The sequence below is a fragment of the Lactuca serriola genome, chromosome 6, assembly GCF_051521515.1.
Source record: "Lactuca serriola cultivar US96UC23 chromosome 6, Lser_US96UC23_V15, whole genome shotgun sequence".
In the NCBI taxonomy this organism is placed as follows: domain Eukaryota; kingdom Viridiplantae; phylum Streptophyta; class Magnoliopsida; order Asterales; family Asteraceae; genus Lactuca; species Lactuca serriola.
Window position 1 is genome coordinate 38,793,914 of NC_136413.1, and position 22,845 is coordinate 38,816,758.

The 22,845-nt window shown below is 40.7% G+C and overlaps 1 protein-coding gene across 1 annotated transcript; it reads left to right on the forward strand.

Annotated features, from left to right (window-relative positions):
* The first annotated feature begins 6,296 nt into the window (after window positions 1–6,296).
* LOC145058131 (sulfite exporter TauE/SafE family protein 4-like) lies at window positions 6,297–9,376 on the forward strand. The gene is made up of 12 exons (XM_079006045.1): window positions 6,297–6,571; window positions 6,651–6,810; window positions 6,997–7,197; window positions 7,400–7,461; window positions 7,562–7,610; window positions 7,696–7,748; window positions 7,829–7,915; window positions 8,118–8,168; window positions 8,290–8,529; window positions 8,603–8,696; window positions 8,794–8,934; window positions 9,015–9,376. Exons 1-12 carry the CDS (start codon window positions 6,410–6,412, stop codon window positions 9,095–9,097), a joined length of 1,383 nt encoding a protein of 460 aa, XP_078862171.1. The 5' UTR covers window positions 6,297–6,409; the 3' UTR covers window positions 9,098–9,376.
* Window positions 9,377–22,845: the final 13,469 nt, after the last annotated feature.

The following is a 22,845-nucleotide window of genomic DNA, read 5'->3' on the forward strand; positions in this document are numbered from 1 at the left end:
CTGTGTTTAGCGGGGTGAAGGCACCAAAGCAGACCCATGGTTTATTATGTTAGGATGCTAGATGTCTTCGTGACTCTTACATGTGTTATGTGTTGGTATGCTTATCGGGCAAGGTCCGATGTTGGGATGGGCCCGATGGTTATTTTGTATGCTATTAACTTGTTATGCTTGTATGATTTGTATGTGGGCGGGCCCCATTATGTGACTTTGGGTGGGGGCCGTTATACTCAGTGGGTGGGGTACGTTATATGAGTTTGGGCGGGGCTCAGTATACTCAGTGGGCGAGGCCCGTTATATTCAGTGGGTGGGGCCCGTTATGCGACTTGGGCGGGGCCCATTATATGTTTAGTTATGTATGTTATGTGGTATTTTGGGGAACTCACTAAGATTTGTGATTATGGTTTTCAGTTTATGTTTCAGGTACTTCTGATTTCAAAGGCAAGAGCCCTGGGTGATTGTAGAGCACACACCACTCGATTCCGAATTTGGTGATTTACCATGATAATGATGATGTATTGATAAACTTATTTTACCTTGGTTTTATGACAATGATATGATTTAGTGTTTTATTAATTTAAAAATGAAAGATTTTCGAGTCTTATTTTTGGGACATTACATGGCTGCTCCGATGAACCTGTAAGGTCACAACAGGGTGGAACCGTTAATCGTTCTCCGGGAGGAGGCTCCCAGGGAAACGCTCTGAGGGTCAAGTCAGTGGATAGACTTGGATATCTTTGATTGAAGTGGGAGAGAGAAACTTACCTTCCTAGGTACCGAAGGAGGCCTTTTATACTAGGGCCTTCTGTTAGTCCGTACGGGACAAGGGCGTCAGACCTGACAGGACCGGGCGCACTGATTGAGTAATCATGGTCATTGATCTGTCAGAGCTAAAGATTGGTTCAGACGATAATGCGCTGAGCATCCTCCTTGTCGTCTGGAGCTGTTACACTTTGTCGCGGAGTGGAAGGCGCCCCTGGTGGGGTCGGGCCTTCTCTGCGGGCGCCCTGCGCTTAGGGGCATCCACGGGTGCGATGTTCCGTTAGACTTGCTCTGTTAGGCATGATCTGTCTTGGAGAGTTCTCTGGCGCGTCTGAACGCGACTCCTAACCCGTGAGGGCACGTCATCAAGCACCCTAGACTTTCCACCCGAAGTTTTGAGCTAAAAAGTTAAAAAATCCCAACCCACCAGCAACATATGTAAGCTGATGTCATCAATGTCATTAGTTCGTTACAAAAAATCATGTGTCAAAAAGTTATTTCGTTGTCCAAAATCGTGAAGTTAATTTATATCTTTCTTCTATAACGCCTAACTACTATATCGACGTGAAGTTAATTTATATTTTTCTTCTATAACGCCTAACTAATATATCGACGCAAACCAAGATTAACATAACGCCTAACTACTATATATTTTCTTCTATCGTTCGAAGTTTGAGATCCTCTATACAAAAATTCGTTTAAATGTACGAATTTTAAACTCAAAGGCCTTTATCATCTGCCATTTTTGGGTTCATTGAATCTAGTAAATTTGCGTCGCAATCTCGAGAAGAATAGGTTTTCATTTTATTGGATGCTATATTTTTTCCCTAACAAGTGGTTAAGGTTAAGGTGAAAGTTAATTTAATTATTTATGGGTGTGTCCATGTTTCATTGGGTTTATTATTTAAGTGGCAAACCTTATCATATTACCAGTTCGAAAAGCCACTTTTATTGATATTACTCATGTTTACTAGTTAGACTATTTACAATCAAGTGTGTAGCTTTTTCGCCATCTAATGACATTATCTATTGCTTAATTATTGAGAAAAATCGAAATAAAATTATTACTTACAGAAACAAGAGATCTAAAATATATGGAAGTACATCCGTTGGTTTTGAAGGCATGTGTGAATAGTTAAAATAGGCCACAAATGTAATTTTTTTTTTTATATATAAGTAAAATTTATTAATATTACAATAATATTCAACGTCGATCATTGGGATGAAATACCCTATGTCCCTCAACCATCGGGTTGGAATGCTAACATACTATGGGTCCAATCAACCATCGGGTTGGAATACCCCAGGCCCCTCAACCATCGAGTTTGAATGCCAACATACTATGGGTCCAATCAACCATCGGGTTAGAATGCCAACATACTATGGATCAATCAACCATTGGGTTGGAATACCCTATCCTATTGGCTTACGCACACAACAAAGAAGCCCCATCCAACAATCACACATGTGTACATATAACAGATAATCATATAACAGTCTGCAGCCAGTCAAACGGATCTAACAGATCACTGAGCATAGTAACATCCTATTTACCAGGATACCGATCTAACATATCATAACAACATAACAACATTCTATCTACCAGGATAAGGATCTAGCAGATTATAACAACATAACAACACGCATAACGGGATATCAATCTAATGGGTCGACATTGGTGCGTTCGATCCGTAAGTACACTGGGGAAAACTCACCTCTTGATCTGATCCATAGTTGATGAGGTCCCGAATCCGAATCTCAGCTCCAACCAATACCTATTCATCCAAATGACCAATAACCATCAAAATCCCGAAATACAAAAATACCCCACAAGGTCAAACTTGGTCAAAGTCAAAAGTCCGTGTTGACTCCAACACGCCATGTTGCCTTGCAAACACGACGTGTTCCTCCTGCATCCATACAGTCGGGAAAACCCCAGCCAATACGTCATGTTGACTTGCAAACACGACGTGTTTATCAGAGTTCCAACAGCTTAATCCATTAAGCTCCTTCCTTCGATTTCTAGAGCTCTAAAGCTCAGATCTGGACCAAAATGATATGAAGGAGGATAAAGTTTCCAACTTTATCCTCTGGGACAAAAACTCATCTATAAGGCTAAAAGATGCAAGGACTTAACCAACAAACACTCAATCCTTAAAGTTGATGCCCAATACTTTCTATAAGAGGTTCTAGCACTAAAACCATCCCAAAGGTTTGTGCTTTATAGACATGCATGTCCAATGCATGTCTTGAACCTATATTAGGTCAATAATGAGGATTATGAACTAATCTCAATGCATGATATCAAAACTCAACTATAAGCCAGATCCAATACTCTGTAAGGTCACATTGACCTGGGGATTCATAAAGTTGCAAACTTTATGAGATCTAACCCTTCCAACTCTCAAGAATAAGAAACTAAAGGGACAAAATCCAAGATCTAGCAACAAAGGTCAAGAAGAGTGCCAAGCTGAAAGATGAGGGACTTGCTTGTTGGATCTTGCCTTCCTTCTTCCAATCTCTTCCTTCTTTGGCTCCAAAAACACCACACTAGCTCACAAATGACAGGGAAAAATGATTAGGGTTCCTTCAGGGCTTGAGGGCTGAGGGTGAACAAGCCCTAGCCATCTCATTCCTTAAAATATGGAGAAAACCCGGAAGATTAGGGTTTCATTTCTAGCGATCAACACAACGTGTTCCAGGAGGCAACACGTCGTGTTGCTCTTAATGAGACCCGCGTTTTTTCTTATCTCCACACGTTGTGTTGGTGCCTCCAACACGTTGTGTCCAATCCCAAAAGGTGATTTATACCTAAAGTTGCTCCTCAAATTTCGAGTGTTACAACATCTTACATGGAACAATCATTAATGAGGTGTTTGGGGTTGTTGATGCTTTTGTCCATCGCAAGCTCGGCTACTCGGTTGCTTAGGTCATGTGTTCTAAACATCATAACTTCTTCATATGATATCGGATTTTAACGATCTTTATATCCATGCGTTCGTATTTTAGTCTACTACAACTTTCGTTTAGATTACTCCCGTTAAAAAGTAACATATTTTTACTTATGATCTTTATACACATATGTTTTTTATGAATGCATGTATGAATTTTTTTTTATAAAATCCTAAATACAACTACATTACATTTTAAGAGGAGTAATTTTAACGAAAGTTGTAATAGACTCAAAAAATGAACATGTGAATATAAAGATTGTTAAATTTTGATATCGTATGAAGAAGTTACGTCGTTTAGAACACAAGACATAAGCCAAACTACAAGACCTACACAACCAAGCAGTCGAGGTCGCGATGGACATAAGCATCAACAACCTCAAACACCTCATCAATGATTGTCCCACGTAAGATGTCGTGAGAAAAACCTAAAGAAATCATTCATAAGTACCGAATGAGTACAAAAACAAAAAGGACTTATTTTTAAAAAAAATATATTAAGGACTAAATGTGTACAAAAGTATTAACGACTAATTGTGTACAAAATGAGAAATATATTACTCTATTAAGTCATTCTTTCCGACTAACCTGGAGTAACCGGTCATAAATCGAAAAATATATTACCTTTTTAACAAGTAATCAAATGTATATAAAACGACTACTTGCAAATAGATATCATGGGCAGAATAGTGATATAATTAACGTGAAATATGAGCTTTTATAGAAGGGAGGTGATTCGTACACAACAGTTTTTTTACCATACACAACAATTTATGCATTATATAGTTGTACAATACAACATTTTAAAACAATAATTGTTGTGTATGGAGAAAATTGTTGTGTACCAATCAGCTTCTTATTTGAATTAAAAACATACCTTTAATTTTTTGGACTTTTAATTTGAATTCTAACAAATTTATTATTTATTCAAATTTTATAAACAAATATATATGTATAATACATTTCTATCTCTACCGTAATAAATGAAAAGAACATCGTCTCAAAATTTTGGTTCACAACAAGAATATGTTAATAATTTTTTTATTAGTATAGATTCAATAACTATTTATTCATCATTTCGTTTGTATTTATTTCAAAAGTTAATTAAAAAAATATTTAATGTTTACACCTTAATTTTTAACATTATTTTTTAAAATATGTCAATAGTTTTTATTAGTATAGATTGAAATACGTATTCATTATATTATATTATTCGCATTTATGTAAAAGTATTTTTTTTAAATATTTAATATTTATGCATTGATATTAAACTATTTTTTAATAAACTCGTATAGTACACGGGTTTCACACCTGTTAGCTATAAAAAGTGACCTTATTCTACATAACACAAGGTTAATCGCCTATTTACATGTAAACTAGGGGTGAGCAAAAACCAAACCGCAAACCAAAAAAACCAAAAAAAACCGCATAAACCGAAACCGAAATGAAAACCAACGGTGCGGTTTTTAATTTTGCAAAAACCGAAAATGTTCGGTACGGTGCGGTTTCTAGTCTTGCAAAAACCGCAAAAAACCGAACCACACCAAATATATATATATATATATATATATATATATATATATATATATATATATATATATATATATATATATTAAGTGTTGATATTTGTAAGAACAAAGAAGTCTTGACAATTAAAATTTCTATAAATATAAATATCTATCTTATCAGAGGATGAATATATATTTTTAAGCATACATATAGTAATATTTACAATAACAAATAATGTTTATTATATTATTTAACATTTTAATATTAAGCGTACTAGGAATGATAATATCATTTTTATAAATACATTAATTCATATTATCGTATGTACCAGTGAAACAAATACTATATTTAATTTATATTATATTCAAACATTAAAAACATGTTGGATGAGTGATTATGTTATTTGATTTAAAACCAAGAGTTGGTGGTATCGCTTCATCTCCAAGATATCATTTGGGCTTTAATTTTGCCAACCTTATAAACTTCACCATTCTCACATTTCATATAAGAGAGTCAAGTCTATGACTTTTAACCGACATCTTTGAGGAGTCGAACATTGTTGGGGATGAAAAATTTTGCGCTCTTCATCTCTACATAAAGTTTCACAAAAATGATTAGCACTTCTCATCCGAGTTAAAGTAACTAGTTGAGTTACCCGAGTTTTAGTAAAAAGGCAAAAAAAAAAAAAAAAACAAATAAATAAAACTAACAGAAAACCGCAAAGAAAAAACCGAACTGCAAAATAAAAAAAAAAAACCACAAAAACCGACCCGCATAAAACCAAATAGTGCGGTTTCTAAATTTCAAAAAACCGAAGTTGGAATTTTCGGTTTAGTTTTTACAAAAAACCGCACCAACCGTACCATCCTCCCTGGTAATGTAAACCAAGTTAAATGGGTTAGGGTTTTTCCTTTAAATAATCAAATTCAACCCGAAACACCCAAAAAAAAAAATATTAAATGTTTTACACAGTAATCACTTTTGTTTTGCCATGTTGAACCTCACGTGAGACACAGCCCTTCCTCTTCATCGTCGCCTCCATAAATGGACGCCATTACATGAAAGGTTACACGTACGTCCACACAGTTTCGCAATGACCCTCTGGTCCAGGTGCCAAGATTAGGTCACCAACAACAAACAAAGAGAGATCAAACACACAAACACTCAGAGATAGCAAAAACACAGCATCAATGGAACGAGGGTTTATTTTCTCTCTATTAGCCGTTTTTTCCGTCATTTCCCTTTCAATTTACATCACCACCCACCATTACAATCACAATAACCGTCACCCTTTTCTTCCTTCTTCTCCTCCGACTTCCCTCATTTCCAAGTCCGACGACAGAATCTGGCCTGTAAGTCCCACAATTATGATCGTTGACGCTTTTGATTCTATAACGGAATGGGTTTTTCATCTTTAATGTTTTGATTCAGAAATTGGAGTTGAATTGGAGAATTGTGATGGCAACGATAATAGGGTTCTTGGGTTCTGCATTCGGAACAGTTGGTGGTGTTGGTGGTGGCGGCATTTTTGTTCCCATGCTTACTCTAATCGTTGGATTTGATACCAAGTCTGCTGCTGCTCTTTCTAAGTGTGCGTTTTCACTCTCTCTTTTCGGATTTCTTGTCTATGTAATGGATTCAAACCTACAATGTTTCTTGAGTTTTCTAAGAGGGGACTTATGTTTCATTTCACAAAATGTGATTCTTAAAGTTTCTACTCATATTTGGAATGAAGTCTTTCAGAAAGTTTGAATTTGATTTGAGTTTTTAATTGAAGGTATGATAATGGGGGCATCAACATCATCAGTTTGGTATAACCTAAGAGTACCACATCCATGCAGAGAAGTACCAATTCTAGATTATGATTTAGCACTCTTATTTCAGCCTATGCTCATGCTTGGAATCACTCTTGGTGTTGCTCTTAGTGTTGTTTTCCCTTATTGGCTCATCACTGTTCTTACCATACTCCTATTTTCAGGTAACCCCTACCCCTACCCTCATCAATTATCATTAAAAATTCAGTTTTGATTTATGGGTTTATTATAAAGATTAATACCCATTAAGTATTTTCATGGTATGTTCTAACTATTCAAAGTTATTAGTAGTTTAGCAATTCTTTATTCACTTCTATCAAGAACTCTTTTTCAAGTTCTTTTCCCTAAATGATATATTGTTGATAGGGACATCTTCAAGGTCTTTCTTAAAAGCTATAGAGATGTGGAAGGAAGAGACAATAATGAAGGTGGAAATGATTGTATTGACATATAATTTATAACATATTATAATAAAAAGCCAAAAAGTATCTTAATCTTATGATTAATATTTTTTTGATATTATGGCAGAAAGAAATGGAAAGACCACGAGAGCCAACTGTAAATTCTCGTGGTGAATGTAAGTTTCATGAATCTTTTTGGATCAAAAGTGATACTTTTTGAACTTGGAGTGCTTTTTGTAACTTGTGCTTTTTTGTTCTTAGTGCTTATTGACACATACGAGCCACTGATTCCTAAAGAAGAGAAAACGCCAATGGTGACTATTGTTAACTTTAATGTTTCGTCTTTTTCCTTGTAATCATTTAATTTTCTTATTATTTCCAACAAAATTTGCAGCAAATTTTTCTGTTCAATTTACGTTGGGAGAAGCTAATGGCCCTGATAGTCGTATGGGCTGCTTTTCTTGCTCTTCAGATCATTAAGGCAAGTAGTTTTCTCAACTATACTTTTGACTTTCAAGAGTCAAACCAATTAGTTGTGATGACTTTAAGGAAAACAAACTGTTATTACACAGATCTATTATGACACTAATATCATTAGGAAGCATTTTGAGTGAAAACAGTAAGCTCATCAATGTGAAATACATGTTCTTTATAGCAACCTCGTGCTTATAATCTTCATGCAGAATGACTTAGTAGCATGCAGTACATCATATTGGGTAATCACCATAATACAGGTAATTTGTAGTCGAACTATGTTATCTCAACATGCATCATATTGAACAATTCTTTTTAGGGTTAAATGCAAGAACAAACCATAATACACTTTCTTTTTATGTCTATTTGTGTTTCTTGTAGTTCCCTGTAGCATTAGCAGTATTTGGACACGAATGCGTTAAGTTGTACAAAGAAAGCAAGAAGCGTAAAAGCATGGGGAATCCTGAATCAGTGTGTGAAGCTGCAATCGATTGGACTGGGCCCCACCTTACGTTTTGTGCATTTTGTGGGATTTTGGGTGGCACAGTTGGTGGGCTTTTGGGGTCCGGTGGTGGCTTCATTCTTGGCCCACTTTTACTTGAGATCGGTGTCATGCCACAGGTACACAACTTATTTATAACTTTTAGTCAATCAAAAATAAAAATAAAAAATCTTCTTGGTGTTATATATATAGGTTGCAAGTGCAACAGCGACATTTGTGATGATGTTCTCATCATCATTATCTGTAGTCGAGTTTTACCTTCTCAAAAGATTCCCAATTCCTCATGGTATATAGTCACCATTTCTATAATCAGTTAATCACCATTCAATCTCATTAAAACATTAAATACAAATTATGATTTATGAATCATTTTTTATTTGCAGCCTTGTATCTTATGGCAGTATCTGTAACAGCTGGCTTCTGGGGTCAGTTTTTCATCAGAAAACTTGTTGCAGTACTAAAAAGAGCTTCAATTATCGTCTTCATTCTTTCAGCTGTCATCTTCACCAGTGCTCTTACAATGGGTAAAGTTATGAAAAATATTTTTCTTGTTGTACTTTGTGTTTTAGGAGATGTAGCATGATGAACTTGGATTGATATGCAGGGGTTATTGGCATTGATAAAAGTATGAGGATGACCCATAATCATGAATTCATGGGATTTCTTGAGTTTTGTAGCAGTCAATAGGTGTGGAAAACAAAGGGTTGAAGAAATTAGTGAAGAAAAAAGATGGAAGATATGGTGTTCATGTACAGAATGTATAATGTAGTTGTAGGCACATCTGGTGTCCGGTGTCCCCTTTTCTACGTTCATCAAGTAGGAGTTGTTTTTTTTTTGTTTTTTTTTTTAGCTTCATTGTCCAAATTTTGGTAGCATATACTCAGTAATTCGACTCATTTAGTTAGAATGGGAAGAATTGAGTTACATATATATTCATTTTTTCGTGTTGGTGAATTCTAATTAAGACCGTGCATGTCAATGACTTAATGCAATCAATAATTAATTTATATATTTTTAACAAACTAGGTTAGAGACCTATGTATTACATTGTTTGACAATTTAGAAAATCAAACTACATTAATAAAATATGAAAAATATAAAAATACAACATTAAAATATGAAGAAATATAGAAAATATGAAAGATTATGTGTAACATCCAAAAAAAAAAAAAACAGATAAAAATTTTGATTTTATAATTCATTCCATTCATAAGAAACTGATATCAAAGTAATCAAAAGGGTCACATTGTATCATAATATCAAACTACAAATCCCAAAATCACTAAGTGCGGAAAAATATGGAATAATGCGGTGCGATCAAATCGGACCCTTACCCTTCGAACTAGAAGTACCTGAACCAAAACTGAAAACTGTGAGCAAAAAACTTAGTGAGTTTCCCCATCATACCATATACTAATCAAACATACTAAACAAACATAGTGCCAAACATATTCGGGTGATGGCCTGCCCCTTCAGTCTTTTTCAACCGAATACAACCAAACATATCTGGGTGCTGGCATACCCCTTCGGTCTATCTCAAATGGATACTACCAAACATATATGGGTGTTGGCCTACCCCTTCGGTATATTTCAACCGGATACCGAGTCTATTTCACCCATACTACTACTACAACATAATATCATAACAGTAATCACCGAGTCATCATACAAATATAGACATGACTGACAATTATCACAAAGACAATTATCCTGCTATAACATAACTAGTGGTTCGGCTTTGGTGCCTTCGACCAACGACTAATGTGAAGGAAGACTCACCTTAGACTGAGGGTATCAAATTGCACTCGGCGGATGACTCGCGAACTCCTTTCCATATCACACAAGCACAAAACCCTAATTAGAAGTTACGTTACAATCTAACTCAAGGTCCAAAATCCTAGTCCTTGACTTATGGCAAAAGGCTCCTTTACCTTTGCCTTATTGGGCCTCCATCTCTCCAAGGCAAAAACCACAAAACCCAAAAAGGCATACAAGCCCACCATAGGGCCTCTATGGCCCATTATGGCCTAAGGACCACCAAACATGACCTTAGGCCCAAAAAGGACTTGCTACACTCACGTGGGCCCGAGGCCTAATTTTCTCAAATTAAAAGCCCAACACCCGAAAGACCCCAAAATCCTCCAAGCCCACAGTTCGCATACGCATGACGTACTTGGCTTGTACGCCCAATATACGCTGGTGTTGACCAAGGTCGAGGTGCTGACCTAGTACGTGCATCGTACACTTGAGTACACACGACATACTGGTCTGCCAAGCCAAACTTAACCCTATGTCTTAATCCCTTAAGACCTTACGTCCAGAACTTAGATCCAGACCCCTAGAAACGTCCTAAGCCATAAATTTGCAAACTTTATGCTTTTGCATGCAAGGATGGGGCTCAAAACATGAATCAAGTCCATAAGCACACTTGGTTGCTCCCTAACACTTGCATGGTTGAGGCTTAACCATCAAGATCTGATTTTTATGACTCAAAACACCTCTAAGAGCTCAAAAGGACAGCTCATATGGTTTGAAGTTCCTTAACTTCAAGAATCCAAACTATGGGACCAAAAGATGACATTTCCACCCTAAAACTAGATCTAAACATGCAATGGTCAAGGTTAAAGCTTTATACCCTCAATGAATTAGAAATGGTGCCAAACTTCTGGATCTACAAGCTCTTCCCACGTCCTTACTTCTTCTCAAGCCTCTTTCTTCTTCAAAAGCTCTAAGGAACACCAAAAATCATTCAAGAAGCTCACAAACGCACTAAGGTGGCTTAGGGTTCGAGATTTGCACTTCAAGGGCAATGGACGCTGAAAAGGTAAGGGACTTGGGGGACTTAAGGTCCTTAAATATGGTGCAAACCCTACAAACTAGGGTTTGATTTAGACATGAGTATGCCATGCGTACACCACGTACGCCCAACATATGTGGTTAATTATTCGCGACCAACCTATGGCTAGTATGCTAAGCTTACTCAATGCGTATGCCCCGCGTACTAACCAAGGGACTAATGTTAAAGGGATTTTACGCTAGTGTCCAAAAGGGAACTTACCAAAACCTTGGATGTTACAATTCTCCGCCACTTGAATCAGACTTCTTCCTTAAAGTCCACTGCTCCAAATAACTCCGGATAATGCTCCCTCATCTCATCCTTAGGCTCCCACGTCTACTCTGAACCCTTGCTGTGCTACCATTGCACCTTAACCAGATCGACAACCTTGTTCTGCAAGGTTTTCATCTTCTTGTCGAGGATCGCTACATGTCTCTCAATGTAGTTCAGGAGGTCGTCCACATGAATGTCCTCCAATGGAACTACTGTGGAATCATCAACCAAACATTTCCTTAGGTGCAAGACATGAAAAGTACTATGAAACTGACTAAGCTCCACTGGAAGGTCCAGTCGATACGCTACCCTGCCCAGCCGGGATATAACCATGAAAGGAACGATATACTTGGGGCCCAGCTTGCCCGCTTCCTGAATCGGATGACACCTTTCCAAGGTGACACCTTCAGGAGAACCATATCCCTAACCTGAAACTCCAAGTCTGATCGACGCTTGTCGTCATAGCTTTTCTGCTGACTCTAAGCTATCTAAAGACTGCCATGAATCTACTGAATCAGCTCGGTCGTCTTGAGTACCACTTCGGTACTCCCCATAAATCGCTGACTAAACTTACCCCAACATATCGGGGTCCCACATTCCTCCCATAAAGCATCTCAAAAGGAGGTTGATCAATACGGGCGTGGTAGTTATTGTTATTGAAACATCCCAAAAAATACGGTCCAAAATTTTCGTTTGAAATCATTAATAAAACCACAGTTATCAACCCCTTTCATCAAAACATAAGTTATAATATCTCAAACATTGTTATTAGAGTTTTAAAAACATCAGAGTAAACATCCCAGGCTAAAACATCTTGGTATGTGCAATGTAATCATCCTGAGCTCTTCTATTTGCAACTGGAAGTACCTGACACCAAAACTAAAAACCGTAAGCATGAAGCTTAGTGAGTTCCCCAACCTACTACATACCATACACATAAGCACATATACTGGGCCCCCGCCCGCTACATCGGGCCTCGCCCGACATCGGACGAATTCGGCATCAGGCCCTACCCAGCATCAGGCTCTGCCTAACATTGAGCTCCACTCGGTATATAGATATATTTCTCTTAGGCCCCGCCTGTCTCGGGGCCCCACTATACTCATACAACTATATCATATACTAATACTAGCACATAAGGAAAACATACTCTAAATGTATTTCCTATCTTAAGGCCTCGCCTAACTTGGGCCCCGCCCCTGTCCTGCTACTGATGAGTCATGGAACCCTGTCCATACTCAGCTAGTGATAAGATACAAGACCTCGCCCACACTCACCTCCCTACCAGGCACATACAAGTATCATACAAACAAGTATAATCTATCATGCAAACATTCCTCAGGCTTGCCCCGACATCGGACCTTAGTCCGGAATAACATACTGATAAACCTTCCTCGGGCCCCGCCTGGCATCGGACCGAAGTCTGGAAGCATATAAACATTGCTCGGGCTTACCCCAACATCAGATCGTAATCCGGAACATATAACATAGCTGAGACCAAGGGCTAACCCCCGGATCTTCCTATCATTCATAAACTAAATGGGTCGGCATTGCGGCCGTAAACCCATACAAACAAGAGGAAACTCACCTCGCATTGCTAAAGTCTCGCGGATAATCCTCTGGCTACTAACTGACAATTCCCCGAACTGCTAATCCTTCGGCTCCCCAAGCTATCAGTACTGAAAAAACACTTAGTCAAAACCCAATAGTCCTTACTTAGGGTGAAATGACCGTTTCATCCCTGGCCCAACAAGATTCACAACCAATGCCCGAAACTATCAATCCATAAATATCCATCAATGGCCCAATTTTCCAAATTGGGCCCAAACCCTTACATGAGCCTTTCCCCAAAGGCCAATTACTTTTCTGAACCAATGATTTTCTGATGGCCCAAAGTCCAAGCCCATTGGGCCCAATCAAGGCCTACTAAGGCCCAATTCATCATTCAAGGCCCATTAGTTAAAGACCAGAAAGGCAAGCCCAACCAGAAGTCCATTACTCTAAATCCTTAGCCCATTATGAGCCCAAACCAAAAGACAAGTCCAACACCAAGCTAGCCCACAATCAAAGAGTCAAAAACTTGCATAGGGATTGCTCACATCGTGAGATCTTCATGCTCATGTCGTAAGGTCGTGCTTTCAGTCCAGGAACTTCCTCAAATGTGCACTCACGTTGTGAGGCTTCATTCCTCACGTCGTGAGTCTAGATCTGACAAAAAATGAGCATTAAGCTCCTAAACCATTAAGCCTTAACATGGGACAGTCTAGAGGTTCTTTCTTGACCCCAAGGGCCATAAAAATCGAACCTTTTTAGTTACATATGTCCAATACATGACTTAAACACCAACTTGGTTCAAAATGAAGTAAAAAGGTCCAAGACTCAAACTTGGAGTCCAAAACCATGACCAAAATCCAGATTTGAGACTTATAAGGCTTAAGGTACCACTACAATCCATAAAGTTTCCAACTTTATGGATTCCATGCATGCTAACCAACATTACAAGCCATAAAATGCATGGAAACTTAGATCTAGCAAGAAAGGAAAGGAAAGGTATGAGCTTGAGGACTTACAAAGGTCCAAAAGCTCCACAACTAGCTGATGATGAAGCCAAAAAGCAAACCAATGCACCACCAATGATGTTCTTCTCCTTAATGAGCTTCAAAGCCTCCAAAATCTATTGAATAACACCAAAATGACCAAAAACTTCAATGGGGGCTATGATTAGGGTTTCTTGAGGTCTTGGGAGTGAAAAAGGCTGAGGAGGAGCAACCCTAATAATCTTATACCTATAAATACCCAAAAGTTAGGGTTTGAGTGCATCATACGCTCCTCACGTCGTGAGCACTCCTTCCTTACGTTGTGAGCCCTAAATGAGCTTGGTCAACAAGTCAACGATCACTCACCTGAACCACTTGTAACACCCCAAGTTCAGAAGCAAGAGTTCAGGGGTGTAAGGTGTTATTAGAAGGATGGACTCGGCGAGTTGGAGCTATGACTCGTCGAGTCGGAGCGTATGAAGAGCACGTGATAAGTGGCCCGACTCGCCGAGTCGGCGGCTGGACTCGACGAGTCAGTGCTGGAAGAGGAAAACCCTAATCTTAGAGTTTTCACCTTATTTAAAGGACTTAATGTCCTCCCCTCAGCCCCCTAACTTCCCTTTGAGATCCATAAATCCTAAAATCGTGAGTGAGAGTCCTTGGAAGCAATTTGGAGCTTAGATAAGTGATTTTGTGAAGAGATCTTGAAGATCAAGGAGATTTGTGGAGATTCGACTTATTCTTCAGTGGGAGGTCGTTTTGGAGGTAATGAATCGTTATCCTTGGCCTTCTCCTTTCTAGATCCATCTTTCATGGAGTTTTAGGGTTTGTTTGGAGATAATATGATGAGTTCTTGGTGCATGAGTTAGACCTGGAGCTGAAACTCCAGATCCGAGTTCTATTTGGATCATATATGCAGAAATCCCTTCTAATTGCTATGCAAAAGCCATTCCCCATGAGTTAAGTTCCTTTCTAGCTTGGTTTTTGGAATTATGGGACATGAAGCACGTAAAGGTAGCAACTTTATGTTGCTAATGCACTCTAGGGACCCAGATCTATTGTTTGGAGCAAAAGAGTAGCTCTGTATCTTTCGATTATGGGAATACTCGTATCAACTCGGCGAGTCTGGGAGATGACTCGGCGAGTTGGGCTAGGGTTGCAGGCATTGAGTCACGTAGTGACTCAGCGAGTCGCATGGGTGAACTCGGCGAGTCATGTAATGATGAGTTTGGACTCGACGAGTGGAAGAACAACTCGGAGAGTCTGATGGAGATTGTCGTGGACTCGACGAGTCACGACGCAAAACCCCCAACCTATTCTGGTTAGACTCAGAGCAGTGAGTTGAGTGGTGATTTAGTGAGTTGGTCAGGATGGGACTCGATGATTGTTGAACTCGACGAGTCATGGGGTGACTCGGCGAGTCGATTCGTGATGTGATAGTTTCTGAGTTTTAGAACTCAGCGGGTTAGTGGGTGGACTTGGCGAGTAGAGTCAAGCAGGAAGGTTGACTTGGACTGAGGACTTTGACTTTGACCGATTTAACCTTTAGGGGTATTATGGTAATTTTGGATATTTATGTCATTGGGCCATTGATGATTATAGGTGTTAGAGTTGGAGGCAGTGCTTTGGGTTTGTGCTTTCATGATTCGGTTCAGCAGTTGCAAGGTGAGTTATCCTCACTATACCAACAAGGTCTACGGTACCAAGTTCGGCCCTTTATCGGATGGGAATCCGAGTATTTGTTTGATATGTTATTGAATTTCTAGATTTGTATCCTGGTATATAGGGTAATGTTATGTTGGTGACCTGGTTAAGGTCGGTATCCTGGTATAAAGGGTAATGTTATGTTAGTGACCGGTTAGGTCGGTATCCTAGTTAGGATGTTGTTATGCTGCATGATCTGATAGATTCGTTTGTTTGGCTGAGGATTGTTATGTGATTAACTGTTTTATGTGCACATGGTTGTTTGACTGGGGTTAGGTTGAGGCGGGTCCTGCTATGTGTTGTAGGCCAACATACCCAAGGCGGACCGGATAGACCGAAGGCCCAACGAGTGGTCCGGATAGGTTGAAGGCCCAAAGAGGGCGGTCCAGACGTGCCGAGGCTCAGAGAGTAGACCAGGCCGACTAAAGGCCCAGTTCGGGCGGACCAGTCACACTGTAGACTCGATATACATGGCTAGACTCAGAGAGTAGACCAGGTGGACTGAAGGCCTGGTGCGGGCGGACCAGTTACACTGTAGACTCGATATGCATGGTTGTTCTGTATTGTGATATGATATGAGTATGGTTATATGTGGTTGGTATTTTGGGGGTAACTCACTAAGCTTTTGGGCTTACAGTTTCAGTGTTTTGTTCCAGGTGCTTCAGGAGATCGTGGCAAGGCGAAGGCGTGATCGTACTGCTCCTCATAATTCATGATTTTGTGTTTTGGTTCTGGGGATACTCTGATGTTTAAACTATTTTGAAAACAAGTTGTAATAACTTAATGAATTTTGAATGAATTAAAATGTTTTAAATTGGTGTAAATTTTTATGAGTGTTACAAATTGGTATCAGAGCCTTGGTTTGAGGAAATTGGAGGAAAATTCATGTGAATCTAGTCTCAAATCAAGGAGGGATTTTCAAAATGGTTTTCAAAACGTTTCGAAATAAGTAAAGGAGGATGCAGAAGGTACGATCAGCCAGAGCCAGAAAGTAGACCCCATAAATACCATGCAAGTTATTTGATTATGTGATATGTTAGAACAACATGGTAGTACTAGGCTAAGGATCTTTAGGAATTGCATGATAGAATTGCCTGATTATGTGATGCCTACTAGCCTAGGGGTTTCCTTATATGAGATATTCAGCTTTCCTCTAGGAGTGAGGATTGAGCGCTCGTTGTGTGTGTGTATATGGTTAGGGTGTTGTGATGATACTTGAGACAAATATGGGTAGGTGTGGAAAGTAGTATAGGCCCATACTACTGAAAGCACAGGACCCATACGCATATCAAGGAAGTAACAAGTCTCTAGGGTGTCGGTAATGAGATCGTTCCCCGGGTGGGTGTGTGATGTGTCTAAGGGTCTTGTTGGTGTATTGTAGTATGGCGATTACAAGAAGTTTCGGGGAAGGATCCGGTTCGGGATCAGGATCAGGAGAGGGTGGTCAGGATGGACTAGTACCACCCGAGGTCATTGGTTAGATAAGTACGGATGAGTTGGATGCCAGGATTCGTGAGATCCTGCATGATGAGGTTGTTGCTATGTTCCAGGCTGAGTTTCCAGAGATGTTTGGGTCGATCAAGACCGCCATGGTTGAGTACTTTGATGAGGGCTATGCAGCTCTTGCGGAGACGGCTGCTATGGCAGCTACAACGGCTATAGCAGCAACATGGGGAGGAGAGGGTCGAGGTTTTCAGTATCGAGACTTCGATAATACGAAGCCCCTACCTTTAATGGAGTTCAGGATCCTATCATTACTATGAGATGGTTGTCAGACGTGGAGGGTTGTTTCTTCACGTGTTCATTCCTTGCGGATCAGAGGGTGAGTGTAACACCTAGAATCTAGAAGACCAAGAAAAGGAAGGTTAAGCTCTAAATCAAGAGTCAACTCGTCGAGTCTAGGGAGGAAATCGACGAGTCGAAGCAGGATCCGGGTCATTGAGTAAGTGACCGACTCGGCGAGTCAGCGAGTGGACTCGGCGATTCTGGTATGGGCGAGAAAAACCCTAATCCCAGAGGTTGTGCCCTATATAAAGCACATTATAACCCACCCTCACCCTCTTTACTCCCCTTTTGAGCTCCAGAAACCCTAGAATTGAGTGAGCCTTCATTATTTGAGAGAAGAGAGCCTTGAAGGAGAGAGTCTTCGAGAGGGGATTGAAGATCAAGGGCTTTGCTGCAAAGGAGTGGTGTAGATTCGGGATTTACTTCAGTTGGAGCTTTTATTTGAGGTAATAGTCTATTGTTTGGGCTTATGTGTATCTAGATCTATCTTATGTTTGAGTTTTGGGCATTTTGAGTATGGATGAGATCTATTTCGAGTTTGGAGTAGATCTGAGGTTGCTACCTCAGATCTAGGTTGGTAATAACCCAGAAAGTCGTAAAGTTTAGGCCAATATGTTGTTGGTGAAGCCCCTTTGTTACAAACCCTATCCCTAGAGTGTTCTAAGCCTATAACTCCTTGGTTACACGTAAAGTTTGCCACTTTATGTGGGGGTTAGGCTCTAGAGGAATGGATCTATGGATTTGAGCCCCTGCATGGCTCGAAAAGCCACTGTATGGATTAAGAACTGAAGAGACTCGGCAAGTCACATGGGTGTATTCGGCGAGTTGTATGAACATGAGCATGAACTCGGCGAGTTGGAAGAACAACTCGGCGAGTCTGTTGAAGATTGCCTTGGACTCGGCGAGTCTGGTCGCAGAACCTCAAAGCTTTTCTGGTTAAGCCTCGAATCAGTGAGTCAGAAGGTGACTCGGTGAGTTGAGCAGGATGGGAGTCAGAGATCGTTGAACTCGACGAGTCTTGGGGTGACTCAGCGAGTTGAGTCGCATTATGAGAGTTTCAGAATATAAGGACTCGACGAGTCAACGGGCTGACTCGGCGAGTAGAGTCAGTCTGGAGGGTTGACTTTGACCAGGACTTTGACTTTGATAAAGTTGACTTAGCTGACTTTTGGAGGACAGTTAGACTAAGTGTTATATTTGGTATTAGTAGATCGGGGAGTTTTTGGAGTAGCAGTTCAAGAGTGTCTAATAGCAGTCAGAAGGGTATCAGCAAGAACTCCAGCAGTGCAGGTGAGTTACCTTCCAGTAGCGGTGGGCCGACGGCCACAATGTCGGCCCACCAGTAGGAGTTGTATGTTAGATGATTGTCTTTGTGATATCATCTAGTTTTGCTACTACCTGATATGTTATATGCTAGCTTGATGTGTTATAGTAGTAGAGTTCGGTTGTTAGGACCGAAGGGTAGTCAGACACCCCAGATACGTCTGACAGTATGTGATGTCATGATTATATGCTAGCATGATCTGAGATATGTGTTAGGGGTAGTAGGAGGGGAACAGTCCCCGAGTTCGGTTGTTAGGACCGAAGGGTAGTCAGACACCCCAGATATGTCTGATAGTATGTTATGTTATGATATGTGATAGTAGTAGTGGTAGGGGGTGAAACAGTCCCCGAGGTTCGGTTGTTAGGACCGAAGGGTGGTCGGCACCCCAGAAAGGCCGCACGGGTAGGTCGGCGCCCCAGAATGACCGCACGGGTAGCTCGGGCACCCCATAATGGTCATACCGGGTAGGTCGGGCACCCCATAAATACCTGACAAGTATGGTATGTTATATGATTATATTGTATGTTATATGATTGTATGGTATGTGGTAGTTTGGGGGAGCTCACTAAGCTTCGTGCTTACGGTTTCAGTTTTTGGTTTCAAGTACTCAGTTTTCAAAGAGGAGCTCGAAGAGGTTGTAGTGCACACACCATAGTCAGTTAGTCTGGGATGTTTAACTCTGATGATAAGCTTATGTTCGAAATTAATACTATGAAATTATGTTATGACTTATAATACATTTTTATAAATGTGGCTTTAGTAATGTTTTAAAAGAAACTTTTAGTCGTGAAAATTGGGTCGTTACAGTGAGGTGTGCTCTGAACCTTTTGAGGATCGGAGCGAAGGATTGGTGGAGGTTGACTACGGGATCTTATTCTGATGCGCAGCGGGCTGCGGTTTCATGGGATCAGTTCCAAGAAATGTTCAGTACTTGTTATGTTCCGCGGGTTGAGAGAGAGAAAGGTTGGCTCAGGAGTTCTTGGAGCTAAAGCAGGATTCAAAGTCGGTGATGGAGATCATCAGGATGTTCACTAAGAGGGTGATGTTTTGCCCGAAGTTTGCTTTGGAGCAGGCTCAGATGTCCCGATATCTAAGTATGCTCAAGAGAGATATCCGGCAGTTTGTGTCCACGCAGAGATGTGATACCTTGTTGGAGTTGGAGGCGGCCGCCAAGCGGCGTGAGTTGGAGATTGAGTTACAGTTGCGAGAGCAGAGGCAGGCCCCGGTGTAGTCGCAGCCGGTGCCGAAACGGTCCAAAACCGTTGACTCTAGGATTGGGGGTTAGAGCAACCACACTTGTGAGAAGTATGGGAAGGGTCATGCCGGAGTTTGCAGATCCGGTGGTGAATGTCGCAAGTGCGGGAGAAAGGGGAATTATGCGAGGGATTTCCGTCAGTCGGCCCCAGTTCAGGATATGAGGATTTGATATGATTGCCATAAGGTTGGGCACTTGAGGGCCAACTGTCCACAATTTGTTATGATTTTCATCAGGTGGACTCGACGACTCACGACGCAAAACCCCCAACCTCTTCTGGTTAGACTCAGAGCAATGAGTTGAGTGGTGATTCAGTGAGTTAATCAGGATAGGACTCGATGATTGTTGAACTCGACGAGTCATGGGGTGACTCGCGCGAGTCGAGTCGTGATGTGATAGTTTTTGAGTTTTATAACTCAGCGAGTTAGTGGGTGGACTTGGCGAGTAGAGTCAACCAGGAAGGTTGACTTGGACTGAGGACTTTGACTTTGACCGATTTGACCTTCAGGGGTATTATGGTAATTTTGGATATTTATGTCTTTGAGCCATTGATGATTATAAGTGTTGGAGTTGGAGGCAGTGCTTCGGGTTTGTGCTTTCGTGATTCGGTTCGGCAGTTGCAAGGTGAGTTATCCTCACTATACCAACAGGGTCTACAGCACCAAGGTCGTCCCTTTATCGGATGGGAATCCGAGTATTTGTTTGATATGTTATTGAATTGCTAGATCTGTATCCTGGTATATAGGGTAATGTTATCTTGGTGACCTGGTTAAGGTCAGTATCCTGGTATATAGGGTAATGTTATGTTAGTGACCGGTTTGGTCGGTATCCTGGTTATGATGTTGTTATGCTGCATGATCTAATAGATTCGTTTGTTTAGCTGAGGATTGTTATGTGATTAACTATTTTATGTGCACATGGTTGTTTGACTGGGGTTGGGTTGAGGCGGGTCCTGCTTTGTGTTGTAGGCCAACATACCCAGAGCGGACCGGATAGACCGAAGGCCCAGCGAGCGGTCCGGATACGCTGAAAGCCCCAAGAGGGTAGTCCGGATGTGCCGAGGCTCGGAGAGTGGACCATGCCGACTGAAGGCCCGGTGTGGGCGGACTAGTCACACTGTAGACTCGATAGACATGGCTAGACTCGAAGACTGGACCAGGTGGACTGAAGGCCCGGTGCGGGCGAACCAGTCACACTGTAGACTCGATATGCATGGCTGTTCTATATTGTGATATGATATGAGTATGGTTATATGTGGTTGGTATTTTGGGGGTAACTCACTAAGCTTTCGGGCTTACAGTTTCAGTGTTTTGTTCCAGGTGCTTCAGGAGATCGTGGCAAGGCGAAGGCGTGATCGTACCGCTCCTCATAATTCATGATTTTTTGATTTGGTTCTAGGGATAATCTAATGTTTAAACTCTTTTGAAAACAAGTTGTAATAAATTAATTACTTTTGAATGAATTAAAATGTTTTAAATTGGTGCAAATTTTTATGAGTGTTACACCACTCTAACTTCAAACTGCCATAACTTCTTCGTTTTAAATCTGTTTTTGACGTTCTTTATATTCACAAAAGGTGGTGAGAAGCTCTACACATCTATCAACTTATCTTCACCTCAAAACCTTCTGAACAAAAATCCAAAACTCATACAGAGATCGAACTACCACCTTACTGATATATCCCTTGGCTCCAAGGCACAACCCAAACCCCCGGATCACCTCAATTACATCGTCCGTACCTAAATAGGTCTAGATCTCTCTCTTCCAAAGGCCCTAACCCTTATGATAACCCATCTTTAGGTCACAATACTAAATTTGGAAAGCGATTCGGAACAGGTCGTAACAGTTATATGAGAATTCCACTAATGGAAGATACATATCCCAACTACTACCGAAATCCAAAATACATGCCCGTAGCATATCCTCCAATGTATAGATGGGTGCACTCCTTATAACCATTCGTCTGCGGGTGGAAGGTCATTCTGAAATGCAGTTGAGTACCCAACTCGTTGTGAAATCTCTTCCAAAATCTGGAAGTAAACCAGACTACCCTGTCAGAAACCACAAAAACTAGCACCCCATGCCGTGGTACGACCTCCCTAATGTATATCTCAACCAGCTTCTCCGCATAGATACTCTCCTGGATCGAGATAAAGTGCATGCTCTTGGTTAATCGATCCACGATGACCCAAATCAAATCCACACCGTGCGCAGTCCAAGGTAACTTCGTAATGAAATCCATAGTAATATGTTCCCATTTCCAAACGGGAATATCCAATGGTTGCACCTTGTCGTGAGGTCGTTGATGTCCGGCCTTGAATTTCCTACAAGTCAAGCACCTCTCCATGTACCAAGCTAAATCCCACTTCATGCAGGGCCACCAATAATTAGGAAGAAAATCCCCATACATCTTCGTTTCCCTGAGGTGAATGGAGAATCTCGACTTGTGCGCCTCATCCATCAGAACCTGGTGCACACCACTGCAGTAAGGAACCCACATTCTTCGATGGAGAGTCAGTAATCCCCGACTATCATAATCAAAGGAAGCCACCTATCCCACAATGCGCTCACACTTATGGTGCTCCTCCTTTATAGCCTCAATCTACGCCTCCCGAATCCGATCCAGAAAGGAAGTAATCATTTTTATCCTCAGACAAATATTCTTGATCGGAGCCATGACTGCCTTGTGGCTAAGAGCATCGGCCTCTACATTGGCCTTCC